This window comes from Odontesthes bonariensis, chromosome 7 (genome assembly GCF_027942865.1).
Source record: "Odontesthes bonariensis isolate fOdoBon6 chromosome 7, fOdoBon6.hap1, whole genome shotgun sequence".
NCBI classification, from domain to species: Eukaryota; Metazoa; Chordata; class Actinopteri; order Atheriniformes; family Atherinopsidae; genus Odontesthes; species Odontesthes bonariensis.
This window is the reverse complement of record NC_134512.1, coordinates 7255495-7277057: the sequence shown is the minus strand read 5'-3', so window position 1 is coordinate 7277057 and position 21563 is coordinate 7255495. Positions and strand designations below refer to the sequence as shown.

General features: G+C 41.5%; 1 protein-coding gene across 1 annotated transcript in view; it reads right to left on the bottom strand.

Moving 5' to 3' along the window:
• Positions 1-15580: 15580 nt before the first annotated feature.
• The window catches only part of hyal4 (hyaluronidase 4), a 48590-nt gene continuing 42607 nt past the window's right edge, over positions 15581-21563 (bottom strand). The window contains exon 4 of the mRNA XM_075470860.1: positions 15581-16105. Coding sequence (XP_075326975.1) covers positions 15581-16105 — 525 coding nt within the window. The remainder of the gene's footprint in view (positions 16106-21563) is intronic.

Below are 21563 nucleotides of genomic sequence, written 5' to 3'. Positions count from 1 at the left end.
GCCACTGGCCCTAACCTGACGCGCTAGCTGTCAAATCACCTGGAAGTTTTCACCGGAAGTACTGGCGCACACACACAAGCAAGGGTGTGCAAAGAAAAATAAAATGTGATGTAAAAGTCTTACTTTGCTTATTTATTACTAAAGTAGAGCACTTCATTGTCATTGCACATGTATTAATGAAATGCAGTTTGGCATCTTATCAAGTGTAACGCGTGCAGATTGTATAGCATGCAGTATTTAGAGATAAAATGCAGTTATTTACAGCTAGTGTAAGGAAAGATGGTTAATAGATATGTGCAGAACAGATCAATTACCTAGGGAAATCGACATGGCGTCTTCACTTCTGAACACAGCACGGACGTATCTAGAAACTGACATTTGAATGGTGTTTCTAGGTTAATGCATGATGACACAGTAACTGCTCAAAATTTAGGGTTTTTTAGGATTTTTCCAGGTCATCCCCCTGTTTATTCCTAGGGGGGCTTTGGGGGGCTGTTTTTTGCTTATTACGTCGCCATGGTAACTCCAATCTTCAATAAAAGTATAGCCCGCGAAAACTCATCGAGCCGGTCGTTTTGATATATATATTGTTGGGATGTGCGGGCCCATAGGGCCCGCATTAATGTGGACGGAAGAATAAATATATATATAAATATATATAATATATAAATAAAGAGACACGTTTTCAATGTTAAATCCCATAGACTTTTGCCAACGGAATAGTAATAGGTGCCTTGCCATGCATTTGCATGGAGGCACTGCATAGCATTGCGAAGCAATGCTATGCAGTGCTCTCCTATGCAATGCTATGGCAGGCCCCAATAAATGTGTTGGATTTGAGAAAGTGAAAGGGGGGATGCCATAACTAACACGCACTAGCAATTACAGCACAGGTCGTCCTTGTGACAGCTGACAGCCTGGTCAAGAGAAATGGAAGATTTCTATGCGGGTGCAACAATACAAGAAAAGTGTATGAAAATAAATCAAATGGGTATTTTTTACTGATTTGAGAGAGTGGGGACGACAACTTCAGTTTTAGTTTCAGGCAACACATGGGGAAAACGCCGAAGCGGTGAATAGCTAATCTTCCTAGCTAGCTAGGGTAGTTCTAGAGGGCACTAGCAGAATTTAAACACACATTGACCTTGTGACAGCTCAAGAAAAAATGGAAGATTTATATATGCTTGCGCAACATTACAAGAGAATGCATGAAAATATAGCAAATGGGTATGTTTGTGACTGATTTGCTGAAGTCAGGATGACAACTTGGTCTCGGTTTCAAACTTTCAGGCAATGGGAAACGAAACGCCGAAGCGCCCAATAGCTACACTGCATTGGCTAGCTAGCGGGTGTGTTGAGATGAATTCTAACCTCAATCTCTCCCTGCTGGGTCACGTCTCCTATCTCCATCTCCTCCTCCTCTGGTTCCCCAGCTGGAACAACCATCTCCTCCTCTGGTTCCCCAGCTGGAACAACCATCTCCTCCGCCTCCTCCTCCTGTTCATTCTCCACCACCTGTGCGCTCGTTGATGTACCGGCGGCCCCACTGCCCCAACCTGAGGTCGAGCAGCCAGGTTCCGCATCTCCCACGGCCCCACTAACCGAACCTGAGCTCGAGCTTGTGCTTTTAAACATGTCAGTGATTTTAGCGCATTTTACTGCGTCGTCTTTTAGTTTTTGTTTTCTCTTTTCCTTACGCTTGTCATGGCCACTCTTTTGTTTCTCCATTTCGCGTCCTCTTTATCCACCAGAGCTTTAGCCGAATATAGCCAAGTCAGCTAAACTTGGGGTTATAATGATGATGATGATGACTTGGGTCAAGTGGGCCTGTAGGGAGGGGCGGGCCTTTGACAACATTAGGCATTCTCATTGGACTAGCGCTCTGTGCCTCAGGAGAAACATCCAATGGGCCCCGACGTGTTATTTTTTTACCGTTGCAGTCAATAAAAAATATAATATATAAATGTATATTTTATTTACGGCCCTCGGAGGGCCCGGAGGGCCCAAATCGCGGGAGGGCCGTTCGGGATATGCCCGAACCTTTATTGTAAACAATAAAGCCTTTATTGTTATTAGGAGATATTAACTTGACTTTAAAATTTTAGCTGCTCTAAATTTCCTCTGCCTCTTTTCACCAATTCAATAGTCAATAGTTATCACCAATATTTAGATTCAAACTAAACCATTTGACTATTTAACTAAATCATTTAACTATTTAACTGCAGCAGATTTAAGAAACAATTAATATGCTCTCTTAACAAAGAAGCAAAGAGATTTAAATAAATTAGGCCATTAGGAGAATAACAGAAGGACAGCTGCAGCAAAGACTGAGCCATAACAAGACAAGTCAAGGTTTGTTTTTATGGCGCATTTAAAAACAGTGAGCACAGGGCAGCTTAGAAAGCCAAAACAAAATCTATGCAGACACAGACTTAACTTTGGCTGAAACCATATCCCTATTATGCATTCTATTATGCATTATTTAACCTAATATTTTATATGATATATAATATATGACCTATATATGAATGTTTTCAGGTTGTCCCACATGAGGCCTGGACGGGGAGAAAATACCCTGTCCGTAGCCTTTTTTGGGACAGTATGAGGACTTGTGTGAATGTGGGAAACAAGGTTCGGTTGCCAAGCGATGGCTATGGTGAGTAGGGGCTGGGGAGATCCCAAAGGGGGTACTAACGGCTTGGGGGACAAGGGTTACCTGAGGGAGGAGGAGGAGGACGCCAATAGGTGGCGTGATTGAAATTCGAACTGTGCTCAGTCATTGCCTGTGGTTGAAAGAAAAAGGATATGAATGGGATGAATGAAATGTTTAGGACAGTATGAGTATGAGTATTAACACGTTCTGTGAGAACAGTGTTAATTAGGTGTTTTGGTTCATCGGAAGACGTTCCATTACAGATGACCAGAAAGTTTTTAATCTAGTGCACTAAATCGATCAATCAATCAGACGTTATTTATATGGCACTTCTCATCCAAGAAAATGTGGAACAAAGAGCGTTCAGCAAACTCACATATAAAGCCACACACACACACACACACACGCCACACATACTGGAAGGAAAATCAGGAGCACAGGGCCACAACGCTCACCTCAAAGATAAAAAAAAATAAAAGCTGAATTAGGATAAATAAAGAAATAAAATGAACCTATGTTTTAATATCTGTATAGAATCATGTTATGGTATCATGTGATGTTAGAAACAGCTCTGATGTCACACCATTGGTACCACATGAGGTGTTTCTGATTCAATTAGAACCGGAAAAAACTTAATGCTGATCCTGAACTGTCTGTGGACGACTCAGCATCAAAAAACACAGCCACTGGTAAGAATTAAACAACATTATTACTAACTAACCAGTAAGAATAAAGCAGATTATGCTGAAATTTTATTTTTAACGCTCTGACCTGAATTAAGAGAGGACAGACAATATTTATCCTAAACGAGTTAATCAGTTAGTCATTGAAAAGAAATGTCTGCTTTCTTGATGCTGTGCCGCTCCCAAGATGAGATCTAACCACAAACATTTCTGTCCTGCAGCAAAGAACAACACAGGAGGAGAAACTGCATTCGGCAATTAATGAACAATTAATTAACAATTAATCATGGTTTACTAAAACTTCTCAAATTTTCCCAAAAATTGTGTGTGTGTTTTTGTCCTCTTTTGCATTTTACCTTGTGTGGTTGTTGCCGCATACCGTGTATTCGACAGCTCTGTGTAAAATGCATCACTACGGTTATTGATAATAAGTTACCTGCACTGCCCTTTTATTAATCAATTCAACAATTAGGTGAGACAATTGCTCTGGAAGAGGACGACATGGAATCAAACTCAGAATATGAAGACCACTGTTTTTTAACTTTGGCCCCAATGAAAATATGAGGTTTGCTTGAGCAAACCCAGAAATGCAATATATGTTTGTCATCTGTTGTCATCTGTTGTCCTAACCTGTGGTGTCTGGTGTTGAGTGTTGTTTGTGTGTTGTCATGATCCCAAAACTGTCTGACGATTTTTCCAGAGAACAATAAGTGGATAATACAGAAGTTCTCATGAATGCTGGACAGCAACTTGGTGAGAATTCTCGTATTGTCCTAAAAACAAGGATTATACCAACTGTGTTGATGTTGTCTCTGTGTTGCCTCTGTGTTGATGTGTTCTCTAAATGATTTGAAATTTTTTCACAGCAAAATAAGGTGATGGTACTGGATTTCTCATTAAAGGGATATGCCACCCCCAGGCCAAATTAAGTGTATCCCCGCATTCCTGAGACATAAATAAGTGTGTGGGAGCGTTTTCCTGGCGACCCAGGCATTGTCCGAATCTCACAGCACTGACCACTGCTTGGTTGCGCGTAATACATACATGCTAGCGTCGCCAGTGTCGCCAATCGAAATATTTCGCCCAACGTGAATTAATTTACTTGATTTACCTTCTAATTACTGTGTGAGTAGTGTACTTTCACATCGAGTGCAAATGAATGTGTAAATCTACACGGAAGGCTTTGTTTGCTCATGTCGGTTTGGGAACTAGTTTCCAGTGCGGAAAACACAGCCGAAGCACACTCCCCGCTACGTCTTTGGGAATCCCCACCCCTGACTTTCTCAAACAAACCAGCGTGAAGCAGCCAAAGTTGGTCGGTCGCCAAGTGGAACTGGGGCCATAGGAGAATTTTTCCCGGTTCAGCCATCGGGTTTTCGCTCCTATTCGCTGCGAATGGTGGATGAGCCTGCTGGTAATGTTAATTGCCTTATGCAATGTTTGAGTGTCATTAGTTTAGAAATTATGTGATCATTTTTAATTAATCAATGGTGTGTGTTGTTATGGTACTTATGGGGGAGCAAGACCTTGTGAACCACATAGAGTTTTAGGCCATTATGAACAAAGATTCCACACAGAGGATGGGTTCAGGGCCACATACACACAATACATATAGCGAAATATTATTTTCTACATATAATCTATTAAGAAATGTGCTCATTTGCGGAATTATTATCAGTTGAGTAAGGAAGGTTTTAAACTTACTAGAAAATAGTCTCTATTTCTAGAATCTTGATCAATACTCCTGATATAGAAGGTTTTTTGCTAACGCATCAGAATTGTTTTCTAAATGTGCTTATTTGCAGAGTTATAATCAGTGACTTATGAAGGTTGTAACCCTGTCGGAAAGAGTTTCTGTTCCGAGTAAAATGATGGAATAGTCCTAATTTGAAAGTGTAGCCAAAGCATTAGAATTATTTTTACTATTTCCACATGCCTGTGCAATGAAGACTTGCTTGCTGCTTTAATTGCAAAGAAGAACAGCTTACACATAAGCTTATATAAGAACACATGAAGTCACTTCAAAAAGGGGGATGACAGAAATCTCCTATCTGGTTGTGCTACATCTCAAAAGGCAAGTGGCTCTTGCAGTTTGGGGGGTGACTGCTAAAGACTTGCTACTGCTAATACAGATGTGACACAATACAGAAGATTACATTCCTACCTCAGTTATTTGACTGAATTAGTTGAAATGATAAAATCACTTCAAAAGGGGGATTGTAAAAATTGGCTTATTTCATAGACATTATAAATGAAATGGTCTCAGTACTTTTCCAGGAAAGACACGAGACATGACCTTAACTGAGACTGACCCAGACAGAACAGGGAACCCTGAGATCCAGGTGCAAAAAGCACACACACACATTATTTGGGTTACTCAGAGACATTATTTGGCTTATGACGAAGAGCCTACTCATATCCAATCACATTTGCTCAATAAGGGATCCACCGTGTGAAACAATGAGACATGCAAATACAAAATGTAACCGGAAATGAGGGGCTCTGTCTGACGGATTCCTGCGAGAGTTCTGTCATACCGAGACCAGCGCTGAGATACTTCACTTGTTGCCATCAATAAAGACTTAATTTTCACTTGAATTACTCCGGTCCGTTCTTGAGCTTCCAACTAAAAGAACCGAATCTAACACATGGCAGACATCAAGAAAGCATTTCTGCAGATTTCACTCTCAGAACAAGACCGGGATGCTGTAAGATTTATGTGGTTCGAAGACCCATCGACAGAGGAGAAAGATGAGAAAATGCGCATGCTCAGAATGACAAGAGTGGTGTTTGGAGCTTCATAGTTCTTGTTGCCATGGCGCCGCAAATGGCTTCGCTCTCTTGTACTTTGTCTGTTTTTGTGTGTTAATCACGTTTTCTGCGATAATTTATCAGTAACTTTTACAAGGGAAGAACTGCTAAGCATCAGGCCAAGCTCTTTTGGAACTTTTTCTCCTTTTTTTTCCGACCCAACAACTTTTTCCGAAATACTGATTGGAGGTTCTCCACCGAATCTGTCGGAGACGCAAGCAGGGGAAGAGAGCTGGCGTGCTAGGGAAATTAAGGAAGCGGGGACTACGCACCTCGCTCCCAGCAATTCATCTGGCAAACGTGCAGTCTCTAGCAAATAAGATGGATGAGCTGCTGCTTCTAAACCAAACCAACTCGGACTTACGGAGATCTGTTGCCCTGTGTTTCACTGAGACATGGCTCAGCAATAGAATCCCGGACAACGCACTCCAACTGCATGGATTTCAACTCATCCGTTCAGATCGGAATACAGGATTAGCAGGGAAAACGAAAGGTGGAGGAATATGCTTCTATTTAAACGAAGGTTGGTGCACAGATATCACAGTGCTTGGGAAAAACATGCAGCCCACACTTAGAGACTCTCTTCATAAACTGCAAGCCCTTCTATTCTCCGCGAGAATTCTCGTCGTTTGTTATGGTCGGTGTATACATCCCGCCACAAGCTTGCGTAGTAGACGCGTTACAACAACTGGCTGATCGGATAACAGACATTGAGAAAAACCAATTGTTGGGGATTTTAACAGCGCCAATCTCAGTAAGGAACTCCCTAAATACAGACAGCATATCAAGATTCCCACCAGGGACAAAAACACTTTGGACCACCGTTACACCGTTTTAAAAGATGCCTACCACGCCGTTTCACGGGCAGCTCTAGGACTCTCAGACCACTGTCTGCTTCACCTCATCCCAACCTATAAGCAGAAACTGAAAACTTCTAAACCCGGGGTAAAGACTGTTAAGAACTGGACAACGGAATCCAAGCTGGAGCTGCAGGCTTGCTTTGACTGCACCAACTGGAGTGTTTTTGTAGCCGCAGCTACAGACCTCAATGACCTCACTGACACTGTAACATCATATATCAGTTTTTGCGAGGACATCTGTGTGCAATCCAAGACCTTCTGCACTTACAATAAGAGCAAACCTTGGTTCACTCCTAATCTTAGGAAGCTACGCCAAGCCAAAGAGGAGGCCTACAGGAGTGGGGACCGGGATCTGTATAAGCAGGCCAGGAACAAACTGTCTAAGGAAATAAATGTAGCCAAAAGATCCTACAGTGAGAAGCTAAAAAATAATTTAGCTTCAAATGATCCTGCATCAGTTTGGAAAGGTCTGCAACAGGTTACCAACTACAAGAAACCATCCCCCCACCCTGATGATAATCCCAGACTGGCTGATGACCTGAACGACTTTTACTGCAGGTTTGAAAAGCACCCATTATCACACTCATCACGTACAATGGGTTTCCCCTCAACACCCAACCCCCTCCCCCCACCTGCATTGACGATTTGTGAGAAGGATGTGTGCAGTCTCTTTCAGAAACAAAAGATCAAGAAGGCTCCAGGACCTGATGGCGTATCACCCTCTTGTCTGCGCCTCTGTGCTGAACAGCTGGCGCCAATCTTCACGCAGATCTTCAACTGGTCCCTGAAACTATGTGAAGTGCCTTCTTGCTTCAAAAGCTCCACCATCATCCCAGTCCCCAAAAAATCCTCCATCTCAGGTTTGAATGACTACAGGCCTGTCGCCCTGACGTATGTGGTCATGAAATCCTTTGAAAGACTGATGCTGTGCCATCTGAAGGACATAACAGGACCCATGCTGGACCCTCTGCAGTTTGCCTACAGGGCAAACAGGTCGGCGGATGATGCCGTCAACATGGGACTGCAATTCATCCTGCAACATCTTGACTCCCAAGGGACGTACGCCAGGATCCTGTTTGTGGACTTCAGCTCGGCGTTCAACACCATCATGCCTGAACTCCTACACCAGAAGTTCACTCAGTTATCAGTGCCTGCCTCTACCTGTCAGTGGATCATCAGCTTCCTGTCAGACAGGCAGCAGCATGTCAGACTGGGGAGTACCTCATCAAAGACCCGGTCTATCAGTACAGGCGCCCCACAGGGGTGTGTCCTCTCCCCACCCACTCACCATTCAGAACGACACAGTGTCCAATGTGGATTCCTTTAGGTTCCTGGGATCAACCATCTCACAGGACCTAAAATGGTCTCCCCACATTGTCACTATCCAGAAAAAGGCCCAGCAGAGGTTATACTTCCTGAGACAGCTAAGGAAGTTTAATCTGCCTAAGGAGCTGCTGACCACTTTCTACTCGGCGATCATCCAGTCTGTCATCTGCACCTCCATCACTGTCTGGTTTGGGTCAGCCACCAAACGAGACAGGGCCAAACTGCAACGGACAATTAGGGCTGCAGAGAGGATTATTGGAACTGACCTTCCTTCCGTACAGGACCTGTACCGGTCCAGGGCCAGGAAAAGGGCAGTAAAAATCTCTGCAGACCCCTCACATCCTGGTCACAAACTGTTCAATCTCCTCCCCTCTGGCAGACGATACAGGGCACTGCTTGCCAAAACCAGACGACACAAAGACAGCTTCTTCCCCCAAGCAGTCACTGTGTTGAACACCCATGAATAGCATTCCCACCCATAGTTTCTATTTATTTATATTTATAATCAATTCAACTCTTACTGTTCTGCATTTCTAATTTTTTTAGTCAAACCTGGCCAATAAAGCTGATTCTGATTCTGATTCTGATCGAGCCCATTCTTACTCGCAGCCACCATACGGAAACATCTGAGGCAATACGAGCAAGAACACCCACAAGTGGTAGAAATCATCAGTTCCTCGCTTTATGTGGATGACTTCATTTCAAGTGCAAGTGAGGTGACAGACGCATATACAGTGACAACAACAGCCAAGAACATTATGTCTGCTGCAGGCATGGAACTATGTAAATGAATGACGAACTCTCTTGAGCTCAAAGAAAAATGGCAGGAGAGCTCGATGGATTGCACTGCACAGCCAGAGACACACGGGTCCGTGCTGAAGGTTTTGGGCTTGGTGTGGAGACCAGTCACTGATGATTTTGTGTTCAACCTCAGAGGGCTGCTTGACATTCTGAAAGAAAGAGAAAACACAAAATGAAGTGTTCTGCAGTCTTCTGCTCGCATTTTTGATCCTCTAGGATTCTTGACTCCCTTCACCATCAGGATAAAGTGCTTGTTCCAAGAGATGTGGGAAAGAGGGCTCAAGTGGGACGAGGAACTGCCGCCTGATTTGACAAAGAACAAAGCTACAGTGGTGTTCAGAGCTTCCTCAACTGCATCAGCTGACAATCCCACGGTGGTACAAAACACACATGCAGCAGCAGGACGGTCAAGACTTAAGGCTACATATATTCTGTGACTCAAGTGAACGGGCTTACAGTGCAGTTGCTTATCTCCAGGGAGAAACAAAGGATGGAGAAGTGACCATAAGCCTGGTTGCATCCAAGTCCAGAGTGGCTCCACTCAAAAGGATGACACTGCCACGTCTGGAGTTGATGGGAGCTGAAATAGCAGCCAGGCTGGGGAGAACCCTCATGAAAGCGCTGCAGCTGGACAAGACACAGCTGAGACTATGGACAGACTCAATGATAGTGCTACACTGGATTTGCAGTTCTACTCACAAGTGGAAACAGTTTGTAGCAAATAGAGTGACAGAAATCCAGACTCTAACCGACCCACAGTCATGGTCTCACTGCAAAGGTAAAATGAATCCAGCTGACCTTCCCACCAGAGGCCTAACTGTGCAGGACCTGAAGCAGAGCACACTGTGGTGGAATGGACCTTGTTTTCTGATGTCACCTGATCAGTTGGACAGCACTCAGGAAAATGTTCAAGAAAATGAGGTAAAATCTGAACTCAGATCCATATACCAGATTGCTGTACAGTTTGTTAATCAAGATGTGAACTTCTTAAAACCTATTTTCAGTCTGGAGAAGTACAGTAAACTGAAGAAAGTGCTTCGAGTGACAGCCCCACCGGGGGGGGCTCTGCCCGATGCTTGTGGGGGCTCTGTCCGGGGGCTTCCTCTGCTGTCTTCTGGGGGGATTCGTGGTTGTCCCTATGGTGGGCTTCCCGGGTTTTGTGCTCCTTGGGGGCTGTTGGGGACCTGGGGGCCCTCTCAGCCTGCTTCTGATTGCTGGGGGGGTGGGGATTGTGGCCCTATACACTGATATTTAAGCATGGTTATTATGTGGGACCATCTATGTGTATTGCATGTTCATGCACACACGCACACACACATTCATTAGCCCAGTAGCAGTTGTTTTGCTGTCCTGTGGTTTAAGGTCACCTGTGTATTATATGAGATTGCTGCTGCTTGTGGTTTTTTGTTTGTTTGTGTGTTTGTTCTCTGCTTGTCTGCTTACAGGTGCTCCTGGTGCTTCTAAGGCTGGATTCCCCACAAAAGCCGTGAATTGTCTTCGGTTTTGTTTTTACAGGTGTAGCAGCTGGTTGTCTGATTTTTCATTGTTTTTTATGTTTGTCTCTTCATGTTTCTGTTCCTTTTTTCCTCTCCCTCTCTCTCTGTCCCCCGGTCCGGTTCGGCACTATCACACTGTCACATCATGTTAAATATTGTAACAAAAATAAATAAATAAAAATGAGGAGTTGATGGGCATCAAGGGGAGCTTTACATTTATAAAGCTTCCCTTGGCATAGCAAATGTGTTTAGCATAAACAGTATTCAGATTACAATTATGCTGCCATAATGCTGGACAGGAGAAGGGGTGTAAAAAAAAAAAAAAAAAAAAGAACCAGTTTCAATTCAGAGATTGATCTGCTGAAAGCAGGAAAATGCCCCAACACTGACTCCAGAATCCGAGAGCTACAACCATTTCTGGATGAAGATGAGCAGCTCAGTGTGGGAGGAAGACGCCAGCATTCTTATCTCTTTTAAAGAGAGAAGCACTCATGGATTTTGCCCAACGATCACAGATACACAGAAATGCTGGTGCAGTATCAACATGAGAAGATAATGCACGCAGGTGTACAAGATACTTTAGTGCAGACCAGAGAGAAATATTGGATTTTGACGGCACGACAAGTAGTCAAGAAAGTGTTGTCAAGATGTGCACTTTGTAAAAGATTCAAGGCAAAGGCTGGACAACAGACCACTGCACCACTGCCAAGGGACAGAATAACAGAGTCGCCACCGTTCGAGATCACGTGTGTGGACTTTGCAGGGCCACTCTACGTGAAGGCACAGAACTCCGTGACAAAATCCTACATCGCACTGTTCACTTGCGCTGTAACCAGAGCAGTGCACTTGGAGCTGGTCTCAGATCTGTCCACGGAGAACTTTCTGCTAGCCTTGAAAAGATTCATTTCAAGAAGAGGATTATGCAAGGTGGTCTACTCAGACAACGCCAAGACTTTCAAGAGCGCTGATCAGGATCTGAAGGAGCTCTGGAAAAGCATCAAAGATCCACAGTTACGAGAGTTCTTCTCAGAGAAGGGCATCACCTGGCGGTTCATCGCTGAAAGAGCAGCCTGGTGGGGTGGATTCTGGGAAAGGCTTGTAAGGTCAGTAAAAATTATTCTCAGAAAAGTGCTTTGGCAGAGCTAAACTCAACTTTGAAGAGATGTGCACCATTCTGACTGAAGCTGAAGCTATAATAAACTCGAGGCCGCTTACCTATGTGCACAATGATGTGGATGAGCCAGAGCCGCTGACACCTGCTCACTTCTTGGTGGGACAGAGACTGACTTGCTTACCCCCTAAGCCATTTCCAGCTGATACTAACCATCCAACAGCAAACAAGGAGGAGATGACTAGGAGGTGGCGCTACAGACAAAGACTTATGACAAACTTCTGGAACAGATGGCGCAGAGAATATCTGCTGGATCTAAAGTCAGCCCATCACTCTGACACCCCGCAGCCTTCACTGCTGAAAGTGGGGGACATTGCGCTCATCAGTGAAGATAACGCGCCGAGGCAGAGCTGGAGGCTGGGAAGAATTGAGGAACTGTTTCCAGGTCATGGTGGCCTTGTGAGGTCATGTGCAGTTCGCACAAGTTCAGGGACTGTTCTACGGAGACCAATCCAGCTGTTATATCCTTTGGAAATTTAGATAAATTGAGGGTTTATCGGGGGGGGAGGATGTTGAGAATTTATTTGTTGCAAAGACATTGTTTGAGAGGAATGAATAGGTTCATACAAGTTGAAATATAGGTTAACATTAATATTGATAAAAACCCAGTTCATGCGATGAATATGTGGTTAAAAGGAGACTGAATTTAATTCATTTGTAGTTACATTGAAAGGACTTCACTACCCAAGATGTTCTGGGAGCAGAAAGGTGAACGTGACGTGATTACGTCAGAGTTTGTTGAGCCGCAATGTTGTAACTCGCAAAACCCGCACGCTGTATGTTTGTTTTCCTTTGTTATTAACTAAAGTACGTCTGAACAGAAGAAAACGTCTCACTTCGTCATTCTTAGTCTGTAAGTTAAATCTACAACACTCTGTCCCCCGGTCCGGTTTGGCACTATCACATGTTAAGTATTGTAACAAAAATAAATAAATAAATGAGTTGATGGGCATCAAGGGGAGTTTTACATTCATAAAGATTCCCTTGGCATAGCAAATGTGTTTGGCATAACCGGTATTCAGATTACAATTCTGCTGCCATAATGCTGGATAGGACAAGGGGTTAAAAAAAATAAAAATAAAAATAAAAAGAAAGTTGGCCTGAGAAACTTATGATAGATGCTACATAACATAACTAAAGACCAGAAACTCCTTGGGATGACCTGGCCTGAATGTGGTCTAATGTTACATCTGATGGCAGCTTGGAGCTCTGAATCTTTTTCACTCTAACGAAGAAAGATCAAAGAATAAGACTGTTTTCCAATTTGATAGTCAAGTAAGATTCCTTAACACAGCTTGTCTATTTCCAAAAAAAGATCAGTTCTTACTTTCCATTTTTGCGATACATTGGGTCTCTCTGATTGTGAAATGGTTTGACTTTTGTGGTGAAGATGCAGGTGAGTCACAAAGCAAACCCGCCAATTTACCCTTCAAACTACACATCAGTCCTCAATTATGCTCATTGTCTTTGAGAGGAGAAAGAATAAGATTGTGAATGCATGTCTCTGAAATTCATTTCCATCATATGGTGGCTGAACTCAACCCCTCAGAAACAAGGTGAGGACTTCAGACATCTGTAGCATGCTCAGAGTGGACTGGCTTCTGCTTTGCATGTCAACGACCCAGAAGATGCCACCTACTTACTAACTTACATTGGGCTTTTTTGACCATTGTTTGTTGATGTCTTGTTTGAGATGCACATCACCTCAAGAGGAGAAGGACCAAGGTGCGTGACAACTGCTATCAAAGGGAGGGAAGGAAGGATGGAATTTCGCAGAGTTCCCAAAGTTAACATTAAAAGACAAATGTGGAAATAATCATGATGTATAAGGCATATCTTGAGATGATAACACATATCCACCAGTCCAAAATATTTCAAATTGAAACATGCCTTTTTCTCTTTTGTCTTTTAGATCTCAAAACTAAAATACTAAATTCGATATCCCCCTATTATAAAATGGTTTAATTTATTTCCAATACCTTTTTCCTCTCTGTTATAACTGTTAAGGTTTAGGTCACTAAAACTGCTTAAATGCGGTAAGATAAAATTTGTAGTCTTACAAAGCTTTGTGTTCAGAATTAGACAAAATTGAACTTTGGATTAAAACAGTACCTCAAGGTTCATCTGAGTTAAATACAGTATGTACCATCTTCTACATGCTGTTCTGTGTTCATTTATATCTACAGTACTGTGCATCAGCGTTGGAGATAGTAGCCATTTGTCAGCTATGCAAGATTAAATCCAAAACTAAACCTAATCTGTTGATTTCACTTCTCAAAACTAGCTTTTGTGTAATCACTGAAAAATAAGCCATACAATTATTGTTCTGTACTTTCTGTTTTGATGTATGTTTTTTAACATAACAATCTCTACCAAGAATTTCTAAGCCTAAAAATGAAAAAAAAAAAATCATAAAAAGTATACAAATGCAATTAATTTTGAAGTCAGTTAAATTAAAAGCACATACACATTCATGCTTTACATCACAACAGAAACAACTGAATAAGGTTTCCTGACAAGCTTTCTTTAAAGTTATAATGTAAGCAACAATACCCAAAAATGTGTTTCACAAAAAATATCAAGTGAAATAATTGCTTGTCTATTACAAGCAATTATTTCACTTCGCGTAGGAACCAGGAGGGCGTGTTCCCCTCAATGTTGGCGACAGGTGCATTTGTCCTACCCTAAAATTATTTTCAATCTGTCAGGTTTCCAATGTGTTCCCCTCATGTTAAACTCATTCCTACGTGTGTAATTTTACTTTACCTAAAAGCTTTCAAAGACCAGAGAAAAAAAAAACACAATTTTTCAGGAATGATGGACGCTTTTGTTTATTGTGACATTCCACAGGTCATTGAACAGTATCTACCACAAGCAGTTTAAGATTCCAGAAAGAGCTACTGCAGTTGCTGGCCAATGAGAGAGAATCCAACACAGTCCACCTGGTCGAACGGCTTTAATCAATCAAAAGTTATTCTGTCAACATGTGCCTTATTGACATGTGTCAAAACCCCAGAAACATTTCCCACCTTTCAGTGCAGCAACTGTCAGATAAAAATGTTTCGCTTATTTTTCACACGGACTATAGTTCATGTTGAAGTTTTCATTTTTACTCAGCAATAAATGGATTTTAATAGAACAGTTTCGGAAACATTTGTGTTTTTGACAAGAGTTTGAATAGAGGATCTTTGTTACCTTAACTTGAAGGCACTACAAGCACTTGTTTGCTTAGTTTAATAAAAAGACTGGAACAAAGAGGAAATGTATAGCTGTTTCATTAATCATGTTTAAAATAAAAAGTATAAAAGCAATAATTAGCTATTCAACGGCTGTGTTAATTTGTGAACAATTTTGTTATTGCTTGAGACTTATCATTTAATTGTGGAAAAACGATGTTGCACTATTTGGGCGGTGTTACTTTAATCAGCTAAGCCACTGAAAATCTTTGATTATTGTTTACATTTTTTAATAATTCCTCCATTAAACAGCTGCTGGTTGGTTTCAGCCCCTCCAGTGTGAGGCCGTTGTTCGTCTTTTGTTTTTGCAATGCAATGTGTTTATATACTTCTAATCCAAAATGTATTTCTCCAGTTTGTTCTAATGGTTTTTGACCATTAGTATGAGTGTAAACCTGGTTTTAAGAATTTCGAAAGACTCAGCACATTTCATGTTATTGACATATTTCAACATTTCTCATGCAGATGGAGCATAAATCTGTGTTAAGAGTCTTGAATAAAAACATACAGCGACTATGTTGAAAGGTAACATCTGTCCAAAACTTAATTTAATTCAATCCCTCTCTCATCAAGTATAACCATCTTTACAAGTATTAAGTTCAGCAGAATCATTAACAATATCATGTGGCAACTGCAGCGAGTTGGCAGTGCAGCACTCTTTTCGCTCTCCCATTGCTCACCTTGCTCATCCTCCCACTCTGTCCTCCTTCTTTCTTGTTCATCCTCATCCTTCGTCCACAGCTCATCATCCTCCCTCACTTTGTTTATGCTGTCACAGTTGTCTCCCTCGTGGCCTTCATAGCAGTGGCAGCGAAACCTCTCAGTCAGCAGTTGGAGTTCATGCTGTGAATGCCACCCATTAACAGTAAAGTCCCCATCTCCAGTGGGATGAATCTGGTAGCTATCAGAACTCAAATGGAGGTAATGGCGTGCACAAGGGTCCTGGCGAATGCAGCGGCCATTGCCCTGGCACAGGAAGTCGCTGCAGATCTCAGCAGCCCTTGTCACATTGATGATGTACTGACCCAGGCGGTGGCTCAGGAAGGACTTCACCATTGTGCAGTTATGCTGTGGAAAGAACCCAGCAGTCTTTATACTATATGATCTTGTTACAGTTCCTTTAAGAGACTATCTATATTTTCATCTAATCTTTATATTCATAGCTTCATTTGGAGTTGCTTGATTCACAAATCAGTAAAACTTTTGAGGGCCAGCCATTTCAATCAAAACTGGTATTTATTTGAATTTAGTCACTTCAAGACAGCTGAAAGACTTTGCTTTCATTTTAGTAGATGTAGAGACAAGGGATTTTTTGCAAACAATCCTTCTATTTTTCCGTGCTTTAAATTAAAAAAAATCTTCTTAGCTTTTTATTGCTTCCACTTTTTTCTTTTCTCTAATCACTTTTAGTCACTAGTGTTGCTCTTGTGATAGTTCACATTTAAGTGATAAGAGTATTCATTCTTAGAAGAAAGCATAACAAATAACACTGACATCAGTAAATCAGTTTCTCTTTAGAAAATATATTGTATCTTTTGCTTATCTCTAAACTGACATTAACAGCTAGTTTGATTGTGTCACAGCTAGCCTCAAGTTGCAAGCTTTAGCCTATCAAAGTCACTCAGTATGATGGTCATGGATGTAACATTCCATTCCCTGCTAGTTTTTTTCTATATTCATTGCTGTTTTCCAGTTTCCACACTCAACTTTCAAAATGGTTTTAACAAACTATCTGTTGTATCATCCACTGGGGAGCTCCATAAATGTGCTGCAAGATGGCAAAAAACATTATCTGTGAATATTTGTATCAGTAACAACATGTCTGCCACTTGCTAAATGCATTATGGATCTCAATTCTACATCATCTTCCTTTCAAACACATTCGCTGTTTAACAAGTTTAACATCGGGCTGTCCCACGAATTCATTGAAAAGCCTTCAGCTGATCCAAAATGCTGCCGCCAGAGTTCTGATGAGATCTAACAGGGGATATCATATAATTCTCCAGTTTTAGCTTCTCTTCATTGGCTCCCTGTTAAATTCAGAATAGAATTTAAGATTCTTCTCCTCACATATAAAGCTCTTAATGACCAAGCTCCATCATATCTTAAAGATCGGGATGTATGGCAGTAATCAGGCCCCTCTCTTGTGGAATAAGCTGCCAGTAAATGTCCGGGAAGCAGACACCTTTTCAACCTTTAAGATTAGGCTTAAAACTTTCCTTTTTGATAAAGCTTATAGTTAGGGATGGCTCAGGTGATCCTGAAACATCCCATAGTTAAGCTGCTATAGGCCTAGACTGCTGGGGGAGCTCATCTGTCAGACCTTTCCTCACTTTACTCTCTTTTTCCCCGTTTAATTTCTCAAATGATATTATGTAAGTTTGGCATTATTGTGGTCAATAACTTGTGTTTTCCTGTCTCAACAGGTATCCTTTGAATGGTTTTACAGTGGTCCCCCCCCCCTTTTCTGTCTTCTCAAACCCCAGCTGGTTGAGGCGGATGGCCATCCCTTCCTGAGTCTGGTTCTGCCAGAGGTTTCTTCCTGTTCGTTGTTCCTCTCCACAGTCACCTCGGTCATGCTCAGGACGGGAGATTAGACTGAAGAGAAGTTTCGGTGGTTTCCATAACTAGAAAATTGTTTTTGAATGGGCTATGTATGAATGAGTTGGATTCATTTTTAAATTAATTATTTGGATTTGATTTGATAATGATTACAATGAATTGAATTCCAATTGGCTTCAATTGGACTATATTATTTATGTTACTTGAGATGACATTTGTTGGAATTTGATGCTATATAAATAAAACTGAATTGAATTGAACAGTTTATGCTGCAGATAGTTTTCTAGGCCTTTTACGTTACCCATATTTTTTAAGGTTTAACATCAGCTTGTAATCGGTTCAAGTAATTTTTTCCTCCCTCAAGTATTTTTTTGGGAAGGTTTGGCAAATTTCTAAGATATTCAAACCCATTGTTATGACACTTGCAACAGATCTCTTGCTGGACAAGAAAGCAACCATTTCTCACCAGAAAAAAAACATGACAGCCAGCTTTGACAATTCCAAAATGAGCCTGAATGATTGTTAAACCAAGAGAATACTTTACTATTTAACTTTTGGAAATAATTTCAAACTGTACTTTTGGACGAATAGAGGCATTGCACATCACCTAGTTGATAATATTCCTACTGTCAAACATGCATCATGGTATAGGGTCCTAATTCCTCAACAGGGGCAAGGATAGAAGGAAAGTTGGAAGCAGAAAAAATATAGGAAAAATAACCTGTTCCAACTTACAGATCTCAGGCGAGGACAAAGATTTACGGTTATATTAAACAAGGACATAAAGCAAAGTCACCCGACACTGGGTGAGCTTCTCAGTATCTGTGATCTAGATGCTGGAGAACAAGTGTTCAGCAGTATCAGGGGATAAAAAACTCTGATCACTGTTATGGTGCCCTGATCTGAAAAGTGCAGACTTATCATGGCAGGGGGATAGAAAATTATCCAGGTGCCGGACAAAAGTGTCAGACGGTGTGATGAAATGGTCCGCACACTGGGTATAAGCTCCAAAAAATATACTTTATTTCATTTATAAATAAACGGCAACGTTTCGATCCACCAGTGGGATCTTCCTCAGGCAATGAGAGCAGTAGTCTGGGGTGACTTATATCACATGACCTACAGGTAGGCTACCTGGCAAAGCAGGTGAGCGCACCCTAAGGTGACAAGTGGCATAACAAGCGCCCAGACGCGCTGGCATACTATTTAAAAGAAGACCAGTGATCACAGTCGGTCATCAAAGAAAAAAAAAAAAAAAAAAAGGAACAATCAATCACAATAATCAGAACAATAATCGATAAAAGATAATTGGTATGGAAGACACATAAAATACAGAATATTCACAATAGGGGCCTCAAGTCAAATTCCATATTGAGACCTTTGGGGGACAAAGTGTTTAACATGTAAATATAGAATGCTTCCCTTCTAAGCAGAAGGTTATCAATGTCTCCTCCACGTCTGGGGGTGGAGACTTGCTCAATGCCAATGTATTTTAATGTTGACAGGTTATGTTTAAAAGTGTTAAAGTGCACAGCAACTGGATTTTTTTGGTCATTAGTGCGTATGCTACTTCTGTGCTCCGCAATGCGAGTTTTAATGCAGCGTGTAGTTTTGCCTATATAGGCGAGGCCACAAGGGCACTTGATCATGTAAATAACGTTCTTGGTGTTGCATGAAATAACCCCTTTTATTTTGAGCACCGTCCCGGTGTGTGGATGGGTGTAGGTATGTATGTATTGTAGGTAAAATTGCATTGTGCACACTGTGCGCACCTGTAATTTCCTTGAGGGAGAGGTGAGAAAAAAGGTGGTGGTTTTTTGGGGGGTTGGTCAGCTCTTACGACCAAATTAGAGATGTTAGACGAGCGCCTACAGGCGAAACGCGGAGGCTGTCTAAATGACACGTCTTGTAATGTAGGGTCGGAACACAGAATTGGCCAATGTTTACGCACAATATTCTCAAACTCTCTGCTGAGTGGAGAATATTGTGAGACACAGGTCAGTCTTTTGTCTGTTTTGACTTGTTTTTTCCTACTCAGGCATTCTTCTTGGCCCGTGTTTTAAAAACGATCAGACGCAGATTGGATCCAAGATTCAGCGTAATCTCTTTCTCTGAAGCGCTGAGTCATTTGTGCGCTCCGGAGTGCATAGTCTTGGTCAGTGCTGCATATGCGGCGCACTCTGTTAAACTGGCTCGTAGGTAGGCTGCGTTTTAAGCTAGTTGGATGGTAGCTCTTTCCATGTAAGATTGTGTTTTTATCGGTGGGCTTTTTGTATAAATCAGTTTTTAAGACGTCACCATCTTTTGAGATTAAAATATCCAGGAAGTTTATTGCGTTATCATTAAAAGCACCCGTGAAACGGAGGTGTTCACTTTTGACGTTAAGATAATCTTGGAAGGCTGACAGTTCTGAGGATGTGCCCAACCACAAGACTAGAATGTCATCAATAAATCTTCGATACAGTAAGAGTTTGTGGAAAAAAGGGTTAACGTCAGGGTTGAAAACAAACATTTCTTCAAACAACCCAACAAATAAATTTGCATAGTTGGGTGCCATAGTGCTACCCATCGCCGTCCCTTTGACCTGTAAGAAAAAGTCATTTTTAAACATGAAAAAGTTTTTTGTTAAAACAATTTCAGTTAGTTCTTTTATGCAGTCAAAAGTAGGGGTCATACTAGAATGTTTGTCCCTCAAAAAGAAATCGACCGCTTCTATACCCCCATCGTGCGGTGTGTTGGTATAGAGGGATTCCACATCGAAGGTCGCAAGCATAGTGTCTTCAGTAGGTAACTGTACATCTTTTAATGCCCTGATCATATCCATAGAGTCTTTGACAAATGAAGGGAGAGTCATGACATGAGGTCTTAAAAAAGAATTAATAAAAGTGGATATCTTCTCAGTGAAAGATCCAATTCCAGAAATAATCGGCCTCCCTGGAGGTTTTTCAATGTTCTTATGGATCTTGGGCAGCATGTAAATGACCGGAGTGATAGGATGGTCAACTTTCATGAAGTCCAATTCATGTTTGTTTATTTCTCCTCTTTCAAAGAGACACTGGAGAACATCGTGTATCTCTTTTTTAAAAGTTTCAGTGGGGTTGGATTTGAGTTTTTTGTAAAACAGTGTATTATCCAACTGGCGGTTAATTTCCATTTCATAGTCCTTAACGTCCATAACCACCACAGCACCACCCTTATCTGCTGGTTTGACTACAATTGCATTGTCTCTTTTCAGTTCATCCAAAGCCTTTTGTTCTTCTTTAGTTAAGTTGTCATGTACTTTGTAGTCACATTTATTCTGGAACACTTTGGACATGTCTGTCTGGACAAGGCGGCAAAAAGTCTCAATAGAGATATTCCTATTTCGAGGTGGAATGAAAGTAGATTTACCTCTGAACTTGGTGGGGGGGTGTTTTGGACGTTGTCAGTTCCTGCGTCACAGGCGCGAAAAACCTCCAGGGAGGCCGATTATTTCTGGAATTGGATCTCTCACTGAGAAGATATCCACTTTTATTGATTTTTTTTTTTAAGACCTCATGTCATGACTCTCCCTTCATTTGTCAAAGACTCTATGGATATGATCAGGGCATTAAAAGATGTACAGTTACCTACTTAAGACACTATGCTTGCGACCTTCGATGTGGAATCCCTCTATACCAACATACCGCACGATGGGGGTATAGAAGCGGTCGATTTCTTTTTGAGGGACAAACATTCTAGTATGACCCCTACTTTTGACTGCATAAAAGAACTAACTGAAATTGTTTTAACAAAAAACTTTTTCATGTTTAAAAATGACTTTTTCTTACAGGTCAAAGGGACGGCGATGGGTAGCACTATGGCACCCAACTATGCAAATTTATTTGTTGGGTTGTTTGAAGAAATGTTTGTTTTCAACCCTGACGTTAACCCTTTTTTCCACAAACTCTTACTGTATCGAAGATTTATTGATGACATTCTAGTC